The 26791-nt window shown below is 40.4% G+C and overlaps 1 protein-coding gene across 5 annotated transcripts in view; it reads right to left on the reverse strand.

The window, feature by feature from the left end:
* The window catches only part of BCAS3 (BCAS3 microtubule associated cell migration factor), a 1147652-nt gene that overhangs the window by 881589 nt on the left and 239272 nt on the right, over nt 1-26791 (reverse strand). For all 5 annotated transcript variants that reach the window (XM_075852996.1, XM_075852997.1, XM_075852998.1 and 2 more), the window contains exon 12: nt 17234-17404. In XM_075852996.1, coding sequence (XP_075709111.1) covers nt 17234-17404 — 171 coding nt within the window. The remainder of the gene's footprint in view (nt 1-17233; nt 17405-26791) is intronic.

Here is a 26791-nt window from a genome sequence, read left to right on the forward strand (position 1 = left end):
AAAATGTTATTGCTACGCTGCGAGGCATATCAGTTTCATACTTTGCAAACATTAGAGCTACGGGTTTTAAATAGAGAGTACGAAATTGCTAGTATTTTATAATCTTTTACACTGATATTAATAACATTATCAATAAATGTATCTACACGGCATATTCAAATATAATACAGTATGATTTTATATATATATATATATATATATATATATATATATATATATATATATATATATATATATATATATATATGACTACTTCATTGAGAAAGGCTAAGTTTAAGCCGATACGCATTTGAAATAGAGACAACATAAAGCAAAGACGTGTGTGATGGGATTTTCTACATATATCCTGTGGATATGTCATAAAAGTCGCTGCTGGAAAAACAACTTTAAATATACCAATCATTCCTATTGGTTTCAAAGTGTAAAAAGATCAAGATTAGGCTACAAAGTCGGCGTTGTATATGTTCACCCCCTGTATATTATCACCCGCCCCCTATTTATTGACTTTTATTGTGTGGGAGGAGCCAAGGGGTGTGCGCAGATGTCAGCATGAAGGAGTGCAGGGAACAGTGGGAATTACATAGACTGTGGTTATAAGCTGTTGCCAGAGGCGTATCTAGCAGGGAGAGCAGTGGCCACAGGCCCACTGAGATGGTGGGGCTAGGGACGGGCTGGGTAACGACGGCCGTGAGCGGCTCGGCACAGACAGGCGCGATGCATGGATATCATTGTGCCTGATTGCGCCAAGCTACTCAGCACAGACCGGAGGAGCAAAGGAATCTTCTCCACTTATCGTGTTAAGTGAGTTAGTTGAGTATATTATTTAATCTTATTTTAGTATCCACTATGAGGGCATTATACTGGGTATGGGGGTCAGCTATGGGGGAATTATACTGTATGGGGGCTGCTATGGGGGCATTATGCTGTATTGGGGCAGTATACTGTATGAGGGCAGCTATGGGGGAATTATACTGTATGGAAGCAGCTTTGTGGGCATTATACTGTATGGGGGCATTACACTGTATCGGTACAGCTATGGGGGTATTATACTGTATGGAAGCAGCTATGGGGCATTATACTGTATGGGGTAGCTATGGGGGCATTATATTGTATGAGAGAAACTATGGGGCATTATACTGTATGGGGCAGCTATGTGGGCATTATCCTGTATGGGACATCTATGGGGGCATTATACTTTATGGGGGAAGCCATGGGGCATTATACTGTATAGGGGAAGCTATGGGGGCATTATGCTGTATGGGAGCAGCTACGGGGGCATTATACTGTATGGGGCAGCTATGGGGGAAATATACTGTATGGGAGCAGCTCTGGTGGCATTATACTGAATGGGGGCAGCTATGGGGGAATTATACTGTATGGGAGCAGCTATGGGGGCATTATACAGAATGGAGGCAGCTATGGGGGAATTATACTGTATGGGAGCAGCTATGGGGGCATTATATAGAATGGGGGCAGCTATGGGGCAATTATACTGTTTGGGAGCAGCAATGGGGGCATTATACTGTATGGGGCAGCTATGGGGGCATTATGCTGTACTGGGGCAGTATATTGTATGAGGGCAGCTATGGGGGAATTATACTGTATGGAAGCAGCTATGGGGGCATTATACTGTATGGGGGGCAGCAATGGGGGCATTATACTGTATGGGTACAGCTATGGGGGCATTATACTGTATTGAAGCAGTTATGGGGCATTATACTGTATGGGGTAGCTATGGGGACATTATATTATATGAGGGAAACTATGGGGAAGCTATGTGGGCATTATCCTGTATGTGGGGGCATCTAGTGTGGCGATACTTTTTTGTGGGACAGATCATGCAGTCTATGGGTTGGTACAGCTCCCTGAGCCCTTGACTTTAGGCTCTCCCTTAAGTTTGCTATGCAGTGTTAGTGAATTATCTACTGCTATATCTCTGAATTTGTGTTATGCGCCTTGGTTAGGTGCATATGACAATCATGTTTTTTTCTGTCATCTATACTGCTTATGCTATACCCTCTTTTTGGATGGCGATGTCTGTACCTTACCACATCACATGATGTTTACATTTTATTAGCATGTTATGCGTATATGTCCCTGCTGTATCTCCACGCTATTCTTTTATTGCTTGTATCATTGATTTTATCTTTTGATGGCCAATATACTGTTATGTGTATTTCAATAAAGTCTTTTTATATTTTCATGGTACAAATTGTGTGCTGTATGTCATTTATCCAGTTGTGGATATACTATATGTCTTCACATCTCGTGATAGGTATTTAAATTTTGTCTTTTTTGATTTGTGTGGACGCATAATAACTCTCTTGGTGAAAGACCATGGTCGATACTTGAATAGGTATTTATTATCCTGTATGGGTCATCTATGGGGGAATTATACTTTATAGGGGAAGCTATGGGGCATTATACTGTACGGGGGAAGCTATGGGAGCATTATACTGTATTGAGGCAGCTATGGAGGCATTATACTGTATGAGGGAAACTATGGGGCATTATACTGTATGGGACATCTATGGGGGCATTATACTTTATGGGGAAGCTATGGGGCATTATACTGTATAGGGGAAGCTATGGGGGCATTATGCAGTATGGGGGCAGCTATGGGGGCATTATACTGTATGGGGCAGCTATGGGGCATTGTACTGTAGGGTCAGCTATGGGGGAAATATACTGTATGGGAGCAGCTCTGGCAGTATTATACTGAATGGGGGCAGCTATGGGGGAATTATACTGTATGGGAGCAGCTATGGGGGCATTATACAGAATGGAGGAAGCTATGGGGGAATTATACTGTATGGGAGCAGCTATGGGGGCATTATACAGAATGGGGCAGCTATGGGGAATTATACTGCTTAGGAGCAGCTATGGGGGCATTATACTGTATTGGGCAGCTATGGGGGCATTATACTGTATGGGGGCAAGTATGGGGGCATTATATTGTATGGGGGCAGTATACTGTATGAGGGCAGCAATGGGGGAATTATACTGCTACTGTATGGGGTAGCTATGGGGCATTATATTGTATGAGGGAAACTATGGGGCATTATACTGTATGGGGGCAGCTATGTGGGCATTATCCTGTATGGGGCATCTATGGGGGCATTATACTGTATGGGGGCAGCTATGGGGGCATTATACTGTATGAGGGAAGCTATGTGGCATTATACTGTATTGGGGCAACTATGGGGGCAATATACTGTGTGGGGTCCACTTAGGGGTCATTATACTGAGTAGGGGCCACTATGGAAGCATTCTACTTTGTGGAGGGCACTATAGGGGCATTATTCTATGTGGCGGTGACAATGAAAGCATTATACTGTGCGGGAAGGCACTATAGGGGCATTATTCTGTGTGGTGGGGCACTATGGGGGCATTATACTGTGTGGGAAGGCACTATACTTTGAGTGTAGGTTACAGAAGTAGCATAGTAGTTACAAAAACAGTGTAGCTCGCTATGCTATGCTGTTTCGGTAACACCCATTCATGGAATTTTACAGAAACAGAGTAGAACAGCAAACTACACTGTTTAAATAAGCCTGACCCTGCCAGATGCGGCTCTGCTGTTGTAAACATGTGTTGGGGGGCCCCCGTGCTAAACCCCTAGCTACCCCTCCGGCTCTTGCCACTAGGACACTTGACACTAAGAATAAAAATATTGGCCCCTCCTACAGGATATACCCTGCCCACAGACACTGAGCTATTCTGTCTGCAAGCAGTAGGAGTAGATACAAGATAAGATAAGCATATCAAATACTAGAGGGGAATCCATCAAACTGACATCCATGAACAAAAAAAAAACCTTTAAAAAAAAAGGGTGGGAGCTACGGATGTAGCAATCTTTATCTTGACTCTGATAACTTATTGAAGCGTGATATCACCCAGCAAAAGCCTTTGAAAAGCCATTAAAAAAGTCAAGTTAAAGTTTCTTGACACGATGTATTTAATAGGTTAAAAGTCAAGATAAAGATGGCTACATCTGTATGTCCCCCAATGAACTGGACAAGAAAAGGATTTTATGGTGAGTACTCAAAAAATACTGTATTCTTGATCGTTACATTGGGGGACACAGACCGTGGGACGTCCTAGGGCAGTCCGTAGGGGTGGGAATAGAACACAGGACATGGTCAGCTATTTCACATATGCTTGAGAAAGATCCTGAGGGATTGAAACGTTGCATGGGTGAATAAAGGTTTTTCTACATTTTGGAAGTGCTGCCTCCTTGTCCATTTTTCTGCCAGCTATTTCACAGAGACCTTGCAACCTAGGGAATTGTCTGCAGAAGCAAAGTTGTGCCCCTAGTGGAACTTTACAAAGGTGTGCAAAAAAAACATCATAGCTCCCAACCGTCCCGGATCCGGCGGGAGAGTCCCGGTTTGAACAATGTCCCGCCCTGACCCAGACCCTCCCTGTTGCCAGCTCCCGCCCCCCCCCCCGCAACGTCGCTGCCTGTGCTCAGCGTGCCCACATCACTGTGAGGCTTAGCGCAACACAGCAGCAGCAGTCTGCCTGGAGAAGGGGAGCAGAGCGGAGCACTGCAGAGAACAGAAGCCACAGGACAGTGAGTACAGAGTTTATATTTAGTGCCTGGAAACACTAGTGTTTCTAAAATCATAATATAAATTACATTTTATGATTTCAGAAACTCTTGTGCCTCCAGGCATATTCTTTTTACGCCCCCCCCCCCCCCCTTGTGGGACTGCTATAACTTCTCCCTCTGGCAAGAGAGGAAGAATAGTATGTGGTAATAAAAAAAAATACATTTCTCCATTAAACATCTATCTACAGTGAAGGAAATAAGTATTTGATCCCTTGCTGATTTTGTAAGTTTGCCCACTGTCAAAGTCATGAACAGTCTAGAATTTTTAGGCTAGGTTAATTTTACCAGTGAGAGATAGATGATATATAAAAAAAAAAAAAAAACACATAGTCAAAATGATATATATTTATTTGCATTGTGCACAGAGAAATAAGTATTTGATCCCCTACCAACCATTAATGAGTTCAGCCTCCTCCAGACCAGTTACACGCTCCAAATCAACTTGGTGCCTGCATTAAAGACAGCTGTCTTACATGGTCACCTGTATAAAAGACTCCTGTCCACAGACTCAATTAATCAGTCAGACTCTAACCTCTACAACATGGGCAAGACCAAAGAGCTTCCTAAGGATGTCAGGGACAAGATCATAGACCTGCACAAGTCTGGAATGGGCTACAAAACCATAAGTAAGACGCTAGGTGAGAAGGAGACAACTGTTGGTGCAATAGTAAGAAAATGGAAGACATACAAAATGACTGTCAATCGACATCGATCTGGGGCTCCATGCAAAATCTCACCTCGTGGGGTATCCTTGATCCTGAGGAAGGTGAGAGCTCAGCCGAAAACTACACGGGGGGGGAACTTGTTAATGATCTCAAGGTAGCTGGGACCACAGTCACCAAGAAAACCATTGGTAACACATTACGCCGTAATGGATTAAAATCCTGCAGTGCCCGCAAGGTCCCCCTGCTCAAGAAGGCACATGTACAGGCCCGTCTGAAGTTTGCAAATGAACATCTGGATGATTCTGAGAGTGATTGGGAGAAGGTGCTGTGGTCAGATGAGACTAAAATTGAGCTCTTTGGCATTAACTCTACTCGCCGTGTTTGGAGGAAGAGAAATGCTGCCTATGACCCAAAGAACACCGTCCCCACTGTCAAGCATGGAGGTGGAAACATTATGTTTTGAGGGTGTTTCTCTGCTAAGGGCACAGGACTACTTCACCGCATCAATGGGAGAATGGATGGAGCCATGTACCGTCAAATCCTGAGTGACAACCTCCTTCTCTCCACCAGGACATTAAAAATGGCTCGTGGCTGGGTCTTCCAGCACGACATTGACCCGAAACATACAGCCAAGGCAACAAAGGAGTGGCTCAAAAAGAAGCACATTAAGGTCATGGAGTGGCCTAGCTAGTCTCCAGACCTTAATCCCATCGAAAACTATGGAGGGAGCTGAAGATCCGAGTTGCCAAGCGACAGCCTCGAAATCTGAATGATTTACAGATGATCTGCAAAGAGGAGTGGGCCAAAATTCCATCTAACATGTGTGCAAACCTCATCATCAACTACAAAAAACTTCTGACTGCTGTGCTTGCCAACAAGGGGTTTGCCACCAAGTATTAAGTCATGTTTGCCAAAGGGATCAAATACTTATTTCTCTGTGCACAATGCAAATAAATATATATAATTTTGACAATGTGATTTTCTTTTTTTTTTTTATATAATCTATCTCTCACTGGTAAAATTAACCTAGCCTAAAAATTCTAGACTGTTCATGTCTTTGACAGTGGGCAAACTTACAAAATCAGCAAGGGATCAAATACTTATTTCCTTCACTGTATATGTAAGCTGGGCAGAGTACATCAGGGTATATGTAAGCTGTGCGGACTACATCAGGGTATATGTAAGCTGTGTGGAGTACATCAGGGTATATCTAAGCTGGGCAGAGTACATCAGGGTATATGTAAGCTGTGCAGAGTACATCAGGGTATATGTAAGCTGGGCAGAGTACATCAGGATATAATAAGAGGGTATAATAATGGGGTAAATAAATAATATTTCATAGATATGTGGCCGGTGTCGATCTGATAAATGGCGCTCGATCTTATCCGCTTTTTGGACACTGCACATTTTGCATCGCCATATTCAGAGAGCCAGAACTTTTTCATTTTTTCTCCACCGGAGCTGTGTGAGGGCTTATTAGTTGCGGGACAATCTGTACTTTTCATTGGTACCATTTAGGGGGAAATGTGATTTTTTTGATCACTTTTTATTCAATTATTTTGCAAGCCGGGTGACCAAAAAAAACCATTTCTCACAATGTTTTTTAGTTTATTTTTTGCGGCGTTCACCGTGTGCTATAAATGACAGTTTTACTTTATTTTCAAGTGAGTACGATTACGGCGATACCATATGTATATAGGGTTTTTTATGTTTTGCAGCGTGTGCGCAATAAAATCACTTTTTTATAAAATAATTTATTTTCTGTGTCACCATATTCTGAGAGACATAACTTTTTTATTTTTTAGTAAAAAAAGCTGTGTAAGGGCTTGTTATTTGCGGGACGGGTTGTAGTTTTTATCGGTATTATTTTCGGATACATGCGACTTTTTGATCACTTTTCATTCTCTATTTGTGCCCAAAAAATAGCGATTCTGGTGTAGTTTTTTATTGATTTGTTTTGGGGTGTTCATCGTGCGGGAAAAATAACATTATAGTTTTATAGTTGGGGTCGTTACGAACGCGGTGATACCAGATATGTGTACTTTTTTTAACGTGTTAATTTTTTTCCTATAATGAAAGTCTTATTATAGGAAAAAAAGCAGTGTTTGTTTATATAACGTATAACTTTTATTTTTACACTTTTTTTTAAAATAAAATTACCTTCTTTTTTTACTTGTCCCACTAGGGGACATTTAGACTTGCAGCTTTGATCGCTACCTACGTAGTGTCATGTATTCTAACTGTCATTGTGACATGACAGTCACACTGACAGGAAGCCTCGGAGGATCGGCCGGAGGCTGCTCCTCCGAGGCTTCCGTACGTGGCAACCCGGAGACCATTGTCTGGCCTCCGATTGCCACGACTTTGTGGGGGCTGCCGATGTGCTTCAAACCCCTTAAATGTGGCGACCGCAATCGGTCGCCGCATTTATGGGATTAATTGCCGAAATCAGCGGCGATGGTCTGCTGACCAGCAAGACTGGAGTGTCAGCTGTCGGGGACAGTATGCGCCGGGAACCGCTCCGCAACTGTATGTCCTGGTGCGGGAAGCAAACCCTCTGCAGGACGTACAGTTGCGGCGCAGCGCGTGAAAAGGTTAAGTACAAGTCTTAAAAAACATAATAATATACATTCATGGTATTGCCGCGATCATAATGACCCATATAATAATTTTAATCTATTATTTAAACTACATGATGAACAGCATAAGAAAAAATGCAAAGAAAAAAATCACAGAATTGCTTTTTATTCCATTCAGCCCCAAAAAAATTAAATTGAGAAAAGTCAATTAATAAATTATATGTACCCCAAAATGGTACTATTAAAAATTATGACTCACAATAAAAAAAACTATTGCGACGACATAAAAAAGTTTTTTTCCCCATACAAATGTGCTATTATTCTGCAAAAGTAGTAAAACATTAAACAAATCGATACATATTTAGTATTGCCATAATCATATTAACCCGTGGAATAAAGGAAACATGTTATTGATGGTGCATGGTGAATGGGGTAAATTCAAAATGTAAAAAACTATAGTAGAATATGCTGCTTTTTAATCCCCCCTCAAAAAAAAATAAGAAAATGTAATAAATAAGTTGTATAAATACAATAGATATTTAAAAATACTTGTGCCTTTATACAGCTCAGTTGACAGTAAAAATAAAATAAAATAAAAGTTATGGCTCTCAGGATGTGGCGACACAAAAACAAATGTGCAAACGTATTAAAAAAATGAAAAAAGATATAAATTTGCTAATGAACCGGAGAATAAATTTAAAATTCATTTTTACCACATAGTGGACAGCGTAAAAACGAAACCAAAAAAACAATGGCGGCTTTGTTATTTTTTTTTAATACATTATATGTACCCCACAATTGTACCATTAAAAAACACAACACAACTCATCCCGTAAAAAATCAAGCCCTCATTAGGCAACATCGACAGAAAATGTTTAATATTATGGCCCTCGGAACGCAATGATGAGAAAACGAAAAAAATTGCTGTGTCTTCAAGTGCCAAAAAAGCTGCGTCGTAAACTGGTTACGTTTTCAAAATCTAGCAATAATGTTAGGCCTCCTTCACATTACGTTTACTGCACTAAATTTTGCGCCAGTAAAAAGCTCCCAACGTATACATTAAACGTAGGCTGTGATGTTAAACGTAGGCCGTCACCATAAAGTATAATGGTATACGTTAAACGTGCACGTCATGAACTGTCATGACATATACATTAAACGAAAACTAATATAGTCTATGGGTGATAGATGCCACTATTAGGCACCAATTAAGCCTATGACATATACGTTAAATGTATGCCTGTGAAGTACAGATGTAGCCAAGTTTAAAGGCTAACTAAACGTTTAACAAACTTCTGACATGTCATAGTGACATGTCAGAATTTTGGATTGCTGGGGGTCCGAGCACTAAGACCCCCACCAATCGCTAAAACAAAGCGGCAGAATCGCTCGTGTGAGCGCTCAGCTGCTTCATTTCTGTTCTGCTTTTTCCGGAAATCGATGTAGCGGTGTATGGACTCAATAAAAAGTCTATGAGCCCGTACTCTGCTACATCCAATTTCCGGAAAAAGCCAAACAGAAACGAAGCGGCTGAGCGCTCACACAAGCAATTCTGCAGGTTCGTTTTAGCCATTGGTGGGGGTCTCAGTGCTCAGACCCCCACCAATCAAAACTTTTAGTTACCGTTTGGGTATATGAACACGACCTCTTTTCAGACGGAATGGAGGCGTTTTACGCCTCGAATTACGCCTGAAAAGATGGCTCCAATACGTCGGCAAACATCTGCCCATTGCTTGCAATGGGTCTTACGATGTTCTTTGCAGATGAGCTGTCATTTTACGCGTCGCTGTCAAAAGACGGCGCGTAAAATTACGCCCACAGCAAAGAAGTGCAGGACACTTCTTGGGACGTAATTGGAGCCGTTTTTCATTGACTTCAATGAAAACCAGCTCCAATTACGTCCGTAAAAGACGCCGCGAAAAACGTGTACACTTGTAAAAACTTCTGAAATTCAGGAGCTGTTTTCTCCTGAAAACAGCTCCGTAATTTCACACGTATTTGGCGTTGTCGTGTGCACATACCCTTTAACTTGACTCTGATAACTTGGTGCAGCGTGATATCACACAACAAAAGCCATTGAAAAGCAATTGAAAAAGTCAAGTTAAAGTTCCTTATCACTGTATATTTAATGCTTTAGAAGTCAAGATAAAAATGGCTACATCTATATACCATACAGTGGCATAATGTAGGTCACCCATAGGCTTCCATGATAAAAAGAAAATGTATACTGTGCGGTATATGTCTTTTTGCAGGATGGAAAAGCGTAGTTTACTACACTATTCCATCTTTAAAAAAATACAAAAAATACTGACATATACCAGCCTAGTCAAATTTAGCATACCAATATGTTTTTAAAATCCCTACATGTATGAGTTCGTCATCAGAGTATTAACAAAAAGAAAAATAGCTAAAGAATAACTAAGTGACTTGGTAAATTTAATGAAAAAAAAAGATAACGTAGACTGAATGGTAAACGTTAATTTGTGTGACCACAAAGGCAAGCCTTCTGTAGCATCATTATGTCTACCCTGCACAGAGCCGGCCTTAGGGGTGTGTGACCTGTTCCATTGCAAACTGAGCATCATTCCAGCAGGTGGAAGGGGGCGCTGCGCTGGCTCCCTTCCCTTGCTTGTTTCAGAAACGCCCGGGCCCGGTGACTAAACAGCCACCTTTCCGCCTGGGCGCTTCTTCACTCAGTGGCGTCGCTAATGCTGTATCAGCCATAGCGGCCACTAGCGACCACACCAGGCGCCCTCCCCACTCCCCATGGCCGGCGGCGCCGCTAGCAGCCGCGGCGAATGCTACAGCGGTAGCGACGCCAGTATAGCAGAGCAGGGATTTGTCTCCCTGCCCTGCTATCTACTAGCGCCACTGTAGCTCCCCGAAGGAGCAGAATCCCCTGTTGCTGGGGATTCCGCTCCTGGAGCACTCCGCTTGAAGTCTCTGTCCATATATGGACAGTGACATCAGGGGCAACTCCTGAAGCGGAATCCCCGTCCACAGCGTTGCCGACTCTTTGACCGGGGATTCCACTCCAGGAGAAGCCCTTGATGTCACGGTCCATAAATGGAGAGAGAAAGAGGGGCTTCTCCTGGAGTGGAATCCCTGACGCTGTGACCGGGGATTCCACTCCAGGAGAAGCCAGTGATGTCACTGTCCATAAATGGACACAGACGACAGGGGTTTCTCCTGGAGTGGAATCCCAGGTCACAGCGTCGACAATGCTGTGGACAGGGATTTCACTTCAGGGGTTGCCCCTGATGTCAATGTCTATATATGGACAGAGACATCAAGTCTCCAGGAGTGGAATCCCCAGCCACAGGGGGATTTTGCTCCTTCAGGAAGCTACAGTGGCGATATCTACAGGATGCTTTCTACAAGGGGGCTGTGTGGCACTACCTACAGGGTCTGTGTGGCACTACCTACAGGGGGCTGAGTGGCACTACCTACAAGGGGCTGTGTGGCACTACCTACAGGGGGCTGTGTGACACTACCTACAAGCTGTGTGGCACTACCTACAGGGGGCTGTGTGGCACTACCTAGAGGGGGGCTGTGGGGCACTACCTACAGGGGGCTGTGTGGTACCATCTATAGGAGGCTGTGTGGCACTACCTACAAGGAGCTGTGTGGCACGATCTACAGGGGGCTGTGTGGCACGATCTACAGGGGGCTGTGTGGTACTACCTGCAAGGGGGCTGTGTGGCACTATCTACAGGGGAAATCTGTGAGTGGCGGGCTGATGGTCATTTTACGGTGAGTGGGGGCTAATGGTCATTTTAATGTGAGTGGGGGCTAATGGTCATTTTACTGTGAGTGGGGGGCTAATGGTCATTTTACTGTGAGTGGTGGGCTGATGGTTATTTCACTGTGAGTGGGGGGCTGATAGTCTTTTTTTCCTGCATCTTTTGCATTCGCTTCAATGGCTTAAAAAAAAAAATGGTCAAACAACGCTGTCTATTCCTGAAGGAATTTTGAGGCCTTGTTTCAACGGAGCATGTGAAAGGTGCATTAAAAAAAAGGACATGTCCTATTTTACGGCGTGTCACGCATCCCTCCATAGACTCTGGTCTATGGGGGATCCGAGACAACGCACCCCGCTTGGGTGCACCTCAGAAGTGAAAAACTGCAGTTTTTCACATCCGAGGTTAGCCCGAGGTTAGCTACGCTCGTCTGAATGTAGCCTAAAGGTAAAGACGGAATACTGTAAAGATTAAGAAGTAAGGCTCAGCAGAAAGTCTGAAAAGCAATAATATATTAAGAAAAGGAGTCATTTGATGACATACCAGAAATAATATGTATGAAAATAAACGTCTAGCAGGCTCTTAAAGTATAATTTTTATCATAACTTTCAGGAAAGTGTATACAAAGCCCGTATAATCATTTTAAGTATGTACTCCAAAGAGAGCATTAATGGCCAGTTCATGCCCTCAGTAAGATTAAACAAAGAGTTGCACTAAAGTAAACAAAGTTTGACTAAGCCATTTATCACTCTCTGTAGCCGTGTTAGAGTTCACAGGTTCAAATCCTAGTAAAGTCAATTAAGCATTTATATAAAGGTCATTCAAATAAATAGCAGTTGTAAACGTGCGTTATTAAACTTGACGATGGCTGAAGACAATGTAATTGGTTAGGATTAAGACTCTTCCAATTTAAAATGCAGACATGTAAAGGAAATGTAATTTTTTTTTTTCGTTTGTAAAGACTTCAACAGAGTTATCTGGACCATCATTATGCCTTAATGATAGTCCAGAACAGCCTGAACAGCTAGACTTGCCATTTGTGGCTCATCAAAGTGTGGGATCCATTTACGAGATCTGGTCCTAAATTAACAGTTGGCATCAGCATGCTGTCAGCAATATGCACAAGTGTTTGCATTACCTGCAGTTAAAAGGTTTGTCCGCTTTCAGCAGATTTATATTATTTTTACAAGTAAAAGTTATACATTATATGGTGTTATTATTTGAGCTATACTCAGTAGTTAGCACTATTGCCTTGCAGCGCTGGGGTCCTGGATTCAAATCCAACCAAGGACAACATCTGCATGGAGTTTGTATGTTCTCCCCGTGTTTGCGTGGGTTTACTCCAGGTACTCCGGTTTCCTTCTACACCCCAAGAAACATACCAATAGAGAATTTATATTGTGAGCCCCAATGGGCACAGTAAGTAAGAACCTCAGTACTGCGCTGCAGAATATGTTGGCGCTATATAAGTAATATAAATAAATAATAATACATTGTTATGCATACATTCTGACACCTATTTTCACTTAGAGAAGGTGATTAAAGCAATGCAGCATTACATGTGTAGTGAACTTTCTTTATCAATCTATTTCAGGCTAGGTTTATATCTGCATTGGAGGCCCAATTGCCGATTCCGTCAAATTTGATGGGAAAAATAGAGCTGCATGAAAAGCTTATTTTCCTGTCAAAAGGGAGGACACCTTGGCAGAACCTAACGGAATTCATTGTTAGACTACATTCACATCTGCCTTTATGGCTATGTTTGGAGCCTCCATCGCAGATTCTGCTAAAACGACAGACACCTTGGCGGAATCCAGCAGACCCTATTTTGAGCCAATGGGGTCCGTTAAGCGCAGCTTGTATCTGTCATAATTACATAATTGATAAGGTTAAAATTAGACAAAGGTCCATCAAGGATCCATTAAGTCCAACCTATATTCCGACTGTGTTGATCCAGGGGAAGGCATAAACCCTCATGAGGCGGGTGCCAATAGACACATTAAGGGTAAAATTCCTCCTGATTCCATATATAACAATCATAAGAAATCCCAAGAGCAATGTCCCATCTACAGAATCTAGCACCCATAAATTTTCATCTTATATTTTTCAAGAAAGGCGTTCAGGTCCACCTTGAACTTGCTCAATGAACCAACCATCACAACATTCTGTGGCAGCGAGTTCCATAGTCTCATTGCTCTTACAGTAAAGAATGCCTTTTTATGATTATGTTGAAACCTTCTCTCCTCTAGACATAGAGGATGCCCCCTTGTCATGGTTACATGCCTACGTGTAAAAAGATCATTAGAAAGATCTCTGTATTGTCCAGTCATATATTTGTACATTGTAATTAGATCGCCCCTAAGCCGTCTTTTTTTCTAAACTGAATAGCCCCAAGTTTGATCACCTTTCTTGGTACTGCAATCCACCCATTCCCTTAATTACCTTGGTGGCCCTTCTTTGCACCCGTTTTAGTTCAGCTTGGTACTTCTTATACACAGGTGCCCAAAGTTGTACACAATATTCCATGTGAGGTCTGACTAGTGATTTGTATAGAGGAAAACTATATTCTTGTCATGAGCATCTATGCTTCTTTTTATGCACCTTATGATTATATTTGCCTTGGCAGCGGCTGCCTGGCTCTAGTTGCTAAAGTTAAGGATTACTGTCCACTAATATCCCCAAATCTTTTTAAATCGCAGTTTTACCCAGTGTTTTACCATTTATTGCACAATTGCAGAATTTATTTCCTGGGCCCCAGTGCATAACCTTACATTTATCCACATTAATCTTCATCTGCCTTTTCTCTGCACACACCTCCAGCTTCCCCAAATCCCTCTGTAATATTATGTTATGCTTTTCTGTATTAATTACCTTATCGAGCTTAGTATCATCTGTAAAATTATACTCTATAAACCCCCTACAAGGTCATTAATAAACATATTCAAAAGAAGAGTGCCCAATACTGACCCCTGTGGAACCCCACTGGTAACTGTGACCCAATCTGAGGATCTTTAAAAACCACCCTCTATTTTCGATCACTGAGCTAGTTATTAACCCAATTACACATATTTTCCCCCAGACCCAGTATTTTCATTTTATATACCAACCTTTTATGTGGCACAGTATCAAACACCATTGAAAATTCTAGATACAGATCCACAGCCTTACCCAGGTCCAGTCTAGAACTTACCTCCTCATAGAAGCTAATCAGATTGGTTTGACAGGACCGATTCCTCAAAAAACCCATGCTGATGTTGTGTTAACAGTTTATTTTCATTGTACAAAAAAACGCCCAAAACGAGCGGTAAGCCGCGATATGAATAACAGCGTTCATTAGCAGGATACATCCACGCCAACAGGGTTCTAGTGCCTGACGAAGGTCTTTTTGGACCGAAACGTTGCACGCACCTCGCCCATGGCATTTGAATACAATATAAATAAAAAGAAAGAATTTTTGAATCACATTTGTCTGTGTGCCGAATACTTCTCTACATACGATTGGGTTGGGACCCTATTCGTGCACCTCCTATAAGTCTAGTGCACTCTGAACCAATACCGACCAGTTTATTTTCATTAAGATACTCCAGGATAACATCTCTTAGAAAACCTTCATATACTTAAGCCACAATGCAGGTTAAACTTACAGGCCTACAGTTTCCGGGCTCACTTTTTGACCCCTTTTTGAATAGTGGCACCTTATTTACTATGCGCCAGTCCTGTGGAACACAGAAAAGGTCTGTCATGCGATAGATCCGGCACTGCATTGTGGCTTTATTATAAATGGAAGCCACAATACAAATGTAAACAGAGCTGGGGTCCATCTGGAGCCGATGTTACCCATCGTGCCATGGATCCGGCACTGTATCGTGGCTTCCGTTAAAAACAAGCCACAGCGAAAATGTGAACAGAGACATAGAAAAGCTTGGATTTTATGCAATGAATAATAATTTTAACCCCTTTACGAAGAAGGATGGATATATAACAAAGGCCCCCAGGTCTGCCTTCAGCAAATGCCTGTTAGGCCATACTAAGTATACCAAAGCATTATATATGCGATTAGCAGATCGCATACTGCAGTCCCCTGGTGGGACTAAAAAAAAAAAAAGTTAAGTTTGTTAAAAAAAAAATATATTAGTCGAAATAAAATAAAACCACCCAAAAAGTAGTTTTATTTTGTAAAAGTGTCAAAACAAATAACACACACACATATATGGTATCCCCGCGATCGTAACGACTAATGAACACATTAAACCGCCAGATGAGCTGTGTCCAAAAAAAAGCAAAAAACAACGGCAAAATTCTCTCTTTTCTCCCATTCCCCCCACCTTGGCCCGCAAAAATCAAACCCACATACGGCCACATTGACAGAAAAATAAAAAAGTTACGGCGATGCAAAAACAAGTAATATTTTTCTAAAAGGGTTTTATTGCGCAAACGTAGGAAAACATATAAAACCTTTACACATTTGGTATCCCCTTAATCGTGCCGACCCATAGAATAAAGTTAACATGTTATTTACGCTACATAGTAAACGGCGTAAATTTATAACGTGAAAATCAATGCTGGAATAGCTGCTTATTTTCAATTCTCTCCTAAAATAAAGTTAATAAAAGTTAACCGATATATTATAAGCGTCTAAAAATGGTGCAATTACAAAATACAACTCGTCCTGCAAAAAACAAGCCCTTAAACGGCTATGTCGACGGAATAAAGTGGTTAGCACTGTTGCCTTGCAGCGCTGGGGTCCTGGGTTCAAATCCAAGCAAGGACAACATCTGCATGGAGTTTGTATGTTCTCCCTGTGTTTGCATGGGTTTCCTCCGGGTACTCCGGTTTCCTCCCACACCCCAAAAACACACTAATAGGGAATTTAGATTGTGAGCCCCAATGGGGACAGTAAAAGACTGTACAGCGCTGCGTAACATGTTGGCGATATAAGTAACTGAAATAATTAAATAAATAAATAATTTTAAAAAAGTTAGGACTCTTGGAATGCAACCGTGAGAAAACAAAAAATAATCCTTGGTCATTAACGCTCAAAATGGCCTGGTCATTAAGGGGTTAAGCAACATCTTTGAGTCGGTATAGTTTACCGTGAATGCATAACAAATTTAGAAATTAGATAAGTAGCACATTTGTACCAAAAATCTATAGTTGTGCTTTTACTAAAAACTAGCTCCTTTATGATATATTCCTCAGACAGATGTCCAAGTGCAGAAGATCTAAAGTGCATGCACATACTATTAGTGTACATGTGATTTATGTACTTCTAGAAAGAAAGCACAAACTACATATGCAAGTTATTGGTTCAAGACCATATGTTGTGGTCATGAATCTGCATAATTGATCCTGCCTTGGGCTGTGACAACTGGCCTTTCCATTTAATGATTTTCTTCCCACTCTGAACATTGTGTTGAGGCTCATTCATCTTTAAATAATTCATTTTCTGTTAATTGTGGTGTGCACTTAGTTATAACATTTTGCATCCTTTTCTTCCACAACTTATCTATTAACCACTCGGTCTACCCAAAAATGACACCAGCTAGCTTGTTATGATGTAGCAGCAATTCCCTCCTAACAATAATACAATTTTACTTCTTGACTACACCATGACACTTATAAAGATGAAGTTACCTGTCCTTCAGCAACAGTCTCTGTGTCGATAATAGTGATAGCTCCTGGAACAAGGGGACTACGCCTGGTGTTGCTATGTACTGATAGGTCTTCATCTGAAGATCCTGCAGGCAGTGTACCAGTAAGCTGGGTAACAACTTTTCCAACCATTGTAAGTCCGGTCTTTAGAGTCTATAGGGAAAAAAAAAACAATACATCATTAAGGAGCTAATCATTAATACTCATCTACACTACCGTTCAAAAGTTTGGGGTCACCCAGACAATTATGTGTTTTCCATGAAAACTCACACTTATATTTATCAAATGAGTTGCAAAATGACTAGAAAATATAGTCAAGACATTGACAAGGTTAGAAATAATGATTTTTATTTGTAATAATTATTTTCTCCTTCAAACTTTGCTTTCGTCAAAGAATGATCCATTTGCAGCAATTACAGCATTGCAGACCTTTGGCATTCTAGCTGTTAATTTGCTGAGGTAATCGGGAGAAATTTCACCCCATGCTTCCAGAAGGCCCTCCCACAAGTTGGATTGGCTTGATGGGCACTTCTTGCGTACCATACGGTCAAGCTGCTCCCACAACAGCTCTATGGGGTTGAGATCTGGTGACTGCACTGGCCACTCCATTACAGACAGAATACCAGCTGCCTGCTTCTTCCCTAAATAGTTCTTGCATAATTTGGAGGTGTGCTTTGGGTCATTGTCCTGTTGTAGGATGAAATTGGCTCCATTCAAGCGCTGTCCACAGGGTATGGCATTGCAAAATGGAGTGATAGCATTCCTTATTCAAAATCCCTTTTACCTTGAACAAATCTCCCACTTTACCAGCACCAAAGCAACCCCAGACCATCACATTACCTCCACCATGCTTGACAGATGGAGTCAGGCACTTTTCAGCATCTTTTCAGTTGTTCTGCGTCTCACAAATGTTCTTCTGTGTGATCCAAACACCTCAAACCTCGATTCGACTGTCTATAACACTTTTTTCCAATCTTCTTCTGTCCAATGTCTGTGTGCTTTTGCCCATATAAATTTTTTCCTTTTATTAGCCAGTCTCAGATATGGCTTTTTCTTTGCCACTCTGCCCTGAAGGCCAGCATCCCGGAGTCGCCTCTTTACTGTAGACGTTGACACTGGCGTTTTGCGGGTACTATTTAATGAAGCTGCCAGTTGAGGACCTGTGAGGCATCTATTTCTCAAACTAGAGACTCTAATGTACTTGTCTTGTTGCTCAGTTGTGCAGCGGGGTCTCCCACTTCTCTTTCTACTCTGGTTAGAGCCTGTTTGTGCTGTCCTCTGAAGGGAGTAGTACACACCGTTGTAGGAAATCTTCAGTTTCTCGCATGGAATAGCCTTTATTTCTAAGAACAAGAATAGACTGTCGAGTTTCACATGAAAGCTCTCTTTTTCTAGCCATTTGGAGAGTTTAATCGAACCCACAAATGTAATTCTCCAGATTCTCAACTAGCTCAAAGGAAGGTCAGTTTTATTAATCCTCTAAACAGCAAAACTGTTTACGGCGGTGCTAACATAATTGCACAAGGGTTTTCAAGTGTTTTCTAATCATCCATTAGCCTTCTAACACAGTTAGCAAACACAATGTACCATTAGAACACTGGAGTGATGGTTGCTGGAAATGGGCTTCTATACACCTATGTAGATATTGCATTAAAAACCAGACGTTTGCAGCTAGAATAGTCATTTAGCACATTAACAATGTATAGAGTGTATTTCTGATTAATTTAATGTTATCTTCATTGAAAAAAACTGTGCTTTTTTTAGAAAAATAAGGAAATTTCTAAGTGACCCTAAACTTTTGAACGGTAATGTATGTGGGACAAATATACTGTATGCAAATAAATGTCATAAGCTCAATGTGTTAACCGGTTAAGGACCACCCACTGTATATATATTTAGCTTGCTTCCCTAGCGATTGGACAGCTGAATATCGGGTGCCCGGCAGTCAAAGACTGCCAGGGACTCTGGAGAGAAGACAAAAGCGGTTTTACTGCTTTTGTCTTGTCTGTACAATGAGCGCTATGTTTAGAAGAGAGGCACGGCAGATATTGGTCCCAGTAAGAATGTGACTTGTCAAGAATGTGACTAGGCCCAGAAGACCCCTTACAGTGACAATAGTCACTATATTAGTGTTGAGTCCCCCAAAATATCCCATAAGTCCCATAAAAATAAAAAGTTAAAAAAGAAATGAATTAAATTTACTCTCCAGAAAATCGCTCCCCCACCAGTGATTGTTGTAAAGGGGGTTTTACACTGGGCAATTATCGGGCAACGATCGTTCATAGAACGCTCGCTGCGGATAGTTGCCCTGTATAAGCAGGGAAGTGATCAGCAGTTGAACGAGCAAACGCTGATCGTATAGTTTTAAAAAAGTTAAATATTATCGTTGTTGTCAGCACATCTCCCCGTAAACCGGGAGACGCGCTGCCGACATGTTAATAATGTAGGGGGACGAGCGATCGGAGTAATGACCGCTCGTCCCCATCCATAGCTCCTTGTCTCGTTATTAGCAGAAAAAATTAGCTAAAGAGTAAAAAAACATTTTTTTTAAAAAAAAAATTTCAATCTATAAGCCTAAACATGCTAAAAAAGCAAAAAAAAATTATGCCTATAAAAATATCAGAAAAAAACCCCTGTATTGGTCACCAAAAAACATTGCGAGCCCAACACATAAAAAAGTTATAGCCATTTAACTAAAGCATGCTAATATCTGCCACTAATGTTAAGCCATCACCACAATCAGTGAAAACGAAAATCTACTAAAAGAAAGATACATTGTTTAACAATCCTTCAAACCATAGAAAAAAAATAACCACTGCACCATGTAAGGCTCTGTTCACACTGTCATCATGGTTTGCGTTGAAACGGAAACCACGATAGCTGTGCCTGATCAGTTCAACGACGGAGACCAATAGAGCCCGACAGACCCCATTGACTCTAATGGGATTCGTCAAGGTACCATCGTGGTGTCGCTCATTTTGACGGGAAGAATAGCGCTGCAATCTGTGCTATTCTTTCTCTCAAATAATGCCTAATAAAAACCCATATAGTAAATAGGTAATAGCAAAGGACTTAAATCAGATCCTATATAAACAACGCGACCATGGTATAATTTTATTAATGGTATATTAAAATTGTATTGAATCATACATACATGATATATTAGTATATTAAAGGCAAATATTGAATACATATTAGAAAAAAACAAAACCTTCATAAATATCACGGAACTGCTGACAGAGGCTCCGAACGGAGCTTCTGATGGTAGTGTGAAGGCAGCATATATTTTCCAAAACAATAACTGTGGGAAAAGTTCTGCATTTAGTAGACAATGACAAATTATCCAATAAGTAATGTATGTTTTATCAAACAACAAAATAAACTGAACCTGGTCTGTCTACACCCAAGCCGGTACCTATAGAGTATTTATAACGTACATACTGACAAGTCAGTTTCAGAACTTTCAGTAAGATATTCAACTTGAAAATGTTAACAAATTGATATAGTCACTAGTCAGAAATACATGTTATTGCCGTTTTATTTACATGATATAAACAACATGTAAACAGTACATCTTAATGTATAAAGATGTAAACAAAAAATTCTGAAAAATATCAAATTAATGTGCAAAGGAGAAATAACGAACAAAAATAAAATTACTCAAATGGAGTACATTTTTGAAAAGGACAAAAAAAATACATTATTGACTGGGATTGGGATGATTCGAATTGGCAAAGAGCCTAAAAACATATTTTAGACTGGGCAGTCTTCTCCTTTGGTTAGAAACACCCACACATTCAATTCAGGACAAAGGAAGGAAAAATACAACCTTTCTGAACACCATAAAATATCACTCTGAGTAGTTGTCACATTTCAGCAATCCCTTGCAATACCATGGAGGAAATGGGGAGAAAATGCAGCATGGCCAACAAATAAACAACGAACAAACATAAAAGGAAAATCATTACCACATCATTGTTAATAACACACAGTACAATCCGAAATTCTGGGTGTTCTTTATGACATATATTCCCCGGAGTGATTGTATCACTATATGTTACAGCATTATATTACAGAATTTATACTACAGCATAATAAACCTGTTCTTTAACATAAAAGTCCTTATAAAATTCCCAAAAACCTCTACACTCCATGAAGTGATGTATGATAAACGTATTACACAACTATAAATAATTTAAGACGATGTGTCAATGTTATAATTATCAAAACCCCTAAAAAAAACTTTGCATTAAAAACCGCTATCTCCTTATGATTTTAGGTAGGCAGAAAAACTCAAATCTAAAATCTGCGTTTTATTTTATATTTGTCCATTGAGTTTATACATTAGAACTTGAGGAACCTCTCACAGATGATGATTTATATTGTATGCTTCCACGCTTAATCACATCATTTCATCACTTGCTAATATCTGTGAAGTGACCTCTCAAAGACCCATAACTTTAGTTATAAAAAAAAAATCATATATCTGGGCCAGACTGGCAATAATAAGAGCTGGAGCCTAAAGTTTTGTGTTACACACAAAAAATTAGAATGCCATCAAAATCACTCACACAAAACAGTCCTGGTTCAATTTTCCTTTTTCATCTTTTATTTTAATGCAGTACTACATTTTTAATATACCGTTTGCAATTAAGCTGTACACTGAATTTTTCAAGCACAGGCTCCTTATTGGATTTTTAGACCGTGGATCTATATTTTTATTAATGATGTTATAAACTAGTATACAGGGCATCAGAATGAATTGTGTATAAAAGAATACAATGATTTGGCTGTGGCATTCAAAGAAGAAAACCAACAGATACTAAGCCATGATGACCTACAGACAGTAATCCCTATGGGAATAAGGCTAGGTTTGCATTTACTGCTCAGAAGTGGTCAAGATTAGGCTGGATTCACACGAGCATGTTCGGTCCGTAAAGGACGGAACGTATTTTGGCCACTAATCCCGGACCGAACACACTGCAGGGATCCGGGCATCATAATTATGTACGATGCTAGGAGTCCCTGCCTCTCCGTGGAACTACTGTCCCGTACTGAAAACATGATTACAGTACGGGACAGTTGTCCCGCAGCAAGGCAGGGGCTCCTAGCGTCGTACATAACTATGATGCTAGGAGCCCGGCTCCCTGCAGTGCGTTCGGTCCGGGACTTGCGGCCAAAATAAGTTCCGTCCATTACGGACCGAACATGCTCGTGTGAATCCAGCCTTATAGTCACTACTTGTATATGGTCCACTGGATCAAATAATAGTCTGAGAATTTATTTTGCTTGGATGGAAATATTTTTTCAAAATATCTGAACTCAGACTAACAATTTAAAATCTTAACACTGAGAAACGTCTGCGGCAGTAGGTCTCTAGTATTGAATGTTCAGCAATGTTAGGCCTTGTTTACATGGAGAATTTTGTTTTAGTGAAAAATCTGACGTGGACGAAGCTGACCCTTGGATTTCTGTCGTGGATTTGCAAAAAAAAAACTGCCACGCTTCTGCATGTAGATTAGCCCCATTTAATAGGGCTAATGTGCATGTCGCTACGAAAATGCTAGTTTGGTAGGAAAACCCCATCAAGAAGTAACATGTAATTTCCATTTTCTTTTTTTTTTTAGCGACATCTTTTTTTTTTTTTAGCTACACTGTTTTTATTACACATGTTGATAATTGAAAACAATTAGAATAATTTTACAAGCGGAATTCATCAGAATCCACTGGGCTTTTCCTGCTATACTCCATACACATAGTAATAGTCCATTTTTTGTTGCATTATATTCTTCAGCTCATTTAAATATCAACATGCATGTATTTCCCTAACTAAAACTTAATTAAGAAGAAGCGACATGCCCTTTCTTTGAGCGTTTCCATCTCTGACCTCGCATTGACATCAATAAGAGGCAGAGAAAGTGGATTTTGCAGCGTTTCCTGCCCGCGGCTCTCAATGGCCGCGGCCGAAAAATGTCGTGAAAAACGCAGCAAATGTTCTGCTGGCAGGACAAAATCTGCCTCAAAATTCCTTCAAGATTTTTCTGCCTGCAAAAAACTCTGTGTGAACAGGCCCCAATACATCAAAGTATAACTTCTAAAAAGAAATTACTACAATTTTTCTTTTTTTATTAATTTGTTCTAATATAAAAATAAAAGCTATTCTCTACTCGGTGATCTAAATAATTATTTTATATTTGTATGTTCAAGTATAGACATTAACTAGAAATATGTTAAATTTAATGTATAAATTAAGGGGGAATTCATGAAATTTTCTACGCCAGTTTTGTGGTGTAAAAAAGTCGCTAATGCATCAAAAGTTGGAATTTGCACAAAAAATGTGGACGTTTGATGCATTTACGCTGCTCACTACTCTTTCCCAAAGAGTAAGTGGGGCTTAGTGAAATGGTTGTGGCGTCAAATTTAACAGCAATTTAGGGCAGCTCCGTAAATTTTCTTTTCAGGCGCACGGAGAGCAAGGAGAAGCATCCGATTTAATTAGAGGCTTGCGTCTCCTAATAAATTAGGCGCATCTTACTCCAGCGATCTTTGTATTTAGACTAGCGTATGAAATGCCAGTCTTAATAAATCTTCCCCTAAGCCTTGTTAAAACACAGTGCAGATTTGCTGCAGATTTTTCTTGTAATTTTTTTTAAGCCAAAATCAGAAATGGAACCGAAGTAGAAGAAATATATAAAGGAAGGCCTTATAGGTCTGCTCTTCTGGATGCAATTCTATTCTGATTCTGGCCTAAAAAAAAATAATCTGCCCTGTGTGAACAAGTTCTTAGTATATTTAAATGAAAAATGCTAGTTTTTTTTAATAACAATAGATAGCAAAGCTATAAACTCAGTGCAACAGAAGTAAAAAAAAAAAAGATAACAGATGAATTGACTTAAATTACCAATGACTTCAGAGTCAAAGTAACTAAATTTGGAGATGGAAGAAAAAGGAAGAGGACAGACCCACAATCCCATGTGACTTGGGGCTGTATGGCGTCTATGAACATTTAAAAGCAATGCCGAGATTGCAGGCGTCTGCAACCAGGACCAAGCCACAGATCAATCGTAACTGTTTTGTTTAGTGCTAAAAACTCAAACTGCAGTGATTAGAAAACACATTAGTGTTCATCAATTAGCAGCCAAACGTTTGTTTTAATAATTCATAGGAAACGACTTGCACAAAGTCTGTTAGTGTGTTGTCAGGAAAGCCTCAGAAGGGCCAACAGCATTCGGCGCCACTTTGTATTGACGGCAACATAAAGTCAGGAAGCCTAGTTAACTCATTATTATCCCATCTTCCTTGTAAAAGATTACACTGGCTTCGCTGCAGATATCATTCCTATATAAAAAGAGTCGATAGGTATATTAAATTACATTTTAAAGACTGACACAAATATATAGCTTACCAAATTACTAAAAGATGAAACCACATATTCACTTATTATAATAACACAATACACTTTACGTGTTATGGCATATAATATAATGCAGCAGACTGCATTATATTTCTAATATGCAATAGTTGTAGATCTATTAAAAGCATTGCAATGATGAAAAATAAATAAAATATGTTTGTTTCCCGTTCCATGCTTAAACAGGTACAACCTAGGAATGCATTATATATCAAATTAATGAACACTTCCTTCCACTCCAGGTGCTGTTTTCAAAGCCGAGATGCCGATAGCAATAACACAAAGATTTCTTACCATTAATCTGTGTCTGTAACTGGCATCAATTTCTCACTTCTTGGAAACACAGATTTGTGGTTAAATATCCCCAGAACTAAACAAGTTAATAAACCATTTGTAAATTCTAAATACCCAGCTTTTTTTTTTTTTAAGTGGGAAATGGAATACACTACCAATTTGCTTTCAAATAAGTTCAAATAAATTGTCTGGTTTTAAAAAAAGAAAATCCAGAATGATATTGCTTTGCCCTTTAACAGGATCAATTATAGCAATTTACCTTTTAAACAAAATCAGGTGATTAATAAAATACGCTTTGAATTTATTTTCTAATTTTGCATATTTGTTACACTTAAATGTTTCAGATCATCAAACAATTTTTAATATTAGACAAAGACAACCCAAGTAATCACAAAATTCTGTTTTTAAATGATGATTTCATTTAGGGTGTTAACATCAGCATCGGGTTTCCGTTCATGGGTTTCGTTAGACCTTTCCGTTGGAACCCATGAGCGGAAAGGCAAACAGAAACCATAGCTTCCGTTTGAATTACCATTGATTTCAATGGTAATACTTCCGTTGCAATTGGTTTCCATTTGTTTCCGTTCCATAAGGTTTCCGGTGGTTTAGCGGAAACAATAGCGTAATAGCGTATGAGCACATGACAGGCACTATCTGGCATTGTTGAGGGGGCAGTTTCTGGCATTGTGGTGGGTCACTGTGGTACTGTATCTGTATATCACCTGAATATTGCACCACTTGAAATTTACAATAAAAAACTGTATTCTTATCTTTTAGCCTGGGCTACACGGTGACTTTGGCCTTGACTTCTGTCGTGCAACCAAAGATTACCGTGTTGCCCTGCGACTCCTTCACTCATGTAAGAAAATGTGATCGCATTGCGAGCATGAGGATGTTGCGACTGCAACTTCCCACCACACAAAAAAAAAAATAGAGCAGTGCTCGATTTTGTGCAACTAGAAGTCGCGGTCGCAACTACCTCGTGGTTGCAGTGCGACTCCATTCCCCTCCATGAGTGAAGGATACGTAGGGCAACACATTGATCTATGGTTACACGACAGAAGTCGCAGTCAAAGTCACCATGTTAACTATGGGCATGTCTTATGGTCTGGTGTGGCCTATAGACCGAAAAATATGGTAGAACCATTTTAATAGCTTCTTCTATTAACTCCTTAACGCCGAAGGACGGATATATCCATCCTCAGCAGCTGCTAGTTCGCGCAGGAGGACGGATATATCCGTCCTGTGATGGCGCGGGTACTGCCACTGTACCCACGCGATCAGCGGCAGGAGCACGGCTGTTATACACAGCCTGGCTCCTGCTGCAACTGCCGGAATCGAAGCGCGCTCCGATTCCGGCAGTTTAACCCATTAAATGCCGCTGTCAATAGTGACAGCGGCACCTAATGTGTTTGACAGAGGGAGCTCCCTCTGTCACCCTATCGGCGCCCCCGCAAACAAATCGCGGGTCGCCGTCGGGTTTCCATGACAGCCGGGGGTCTAACAAAGACCCCCAGGTCTGTCTTCAGCATCTGCCTGTTAGGCGATGGCGGAGGCATGACCTAATAGGTTGCCTGTCAGTTTTACACTGACAGGCAATAATGCTTTGGTATACTAAGTATACCAAAGCATTATATATGCGATCAACAGATCGCATAGTGAAGTCCCCTGGTGGGACTTAAAAAAAAAATGTCAGTCAGTTAAATAAAGTTTGTGAAAAAAAAAATTACAGTCAAAGTCAAATAAAACTTTTTTTGCCCAAAAAGTGGTTTTATTTAGTAAAATTGTCAAAACAAATCACACATACACATATATGGTATCCCCGCGATCGTAAC

The sequence above is a fragment of the Rhinoderma darwinii genome, chromosome 2, assembly GCF_050947455.1.
Source record: "Rhinoderma darwinii isolate aRhiDar2 chromosome 2, aRhiDar2.hap1, whole genome shotgun sequence".
Classification (NCBI taxonomy): domain Eukaryota; kingdom Metazoa; phylum Chordata; class Amphibia; order Anura; family Rhinodermatidae; genus Rhinoderma; species Rhinoderma darwinii.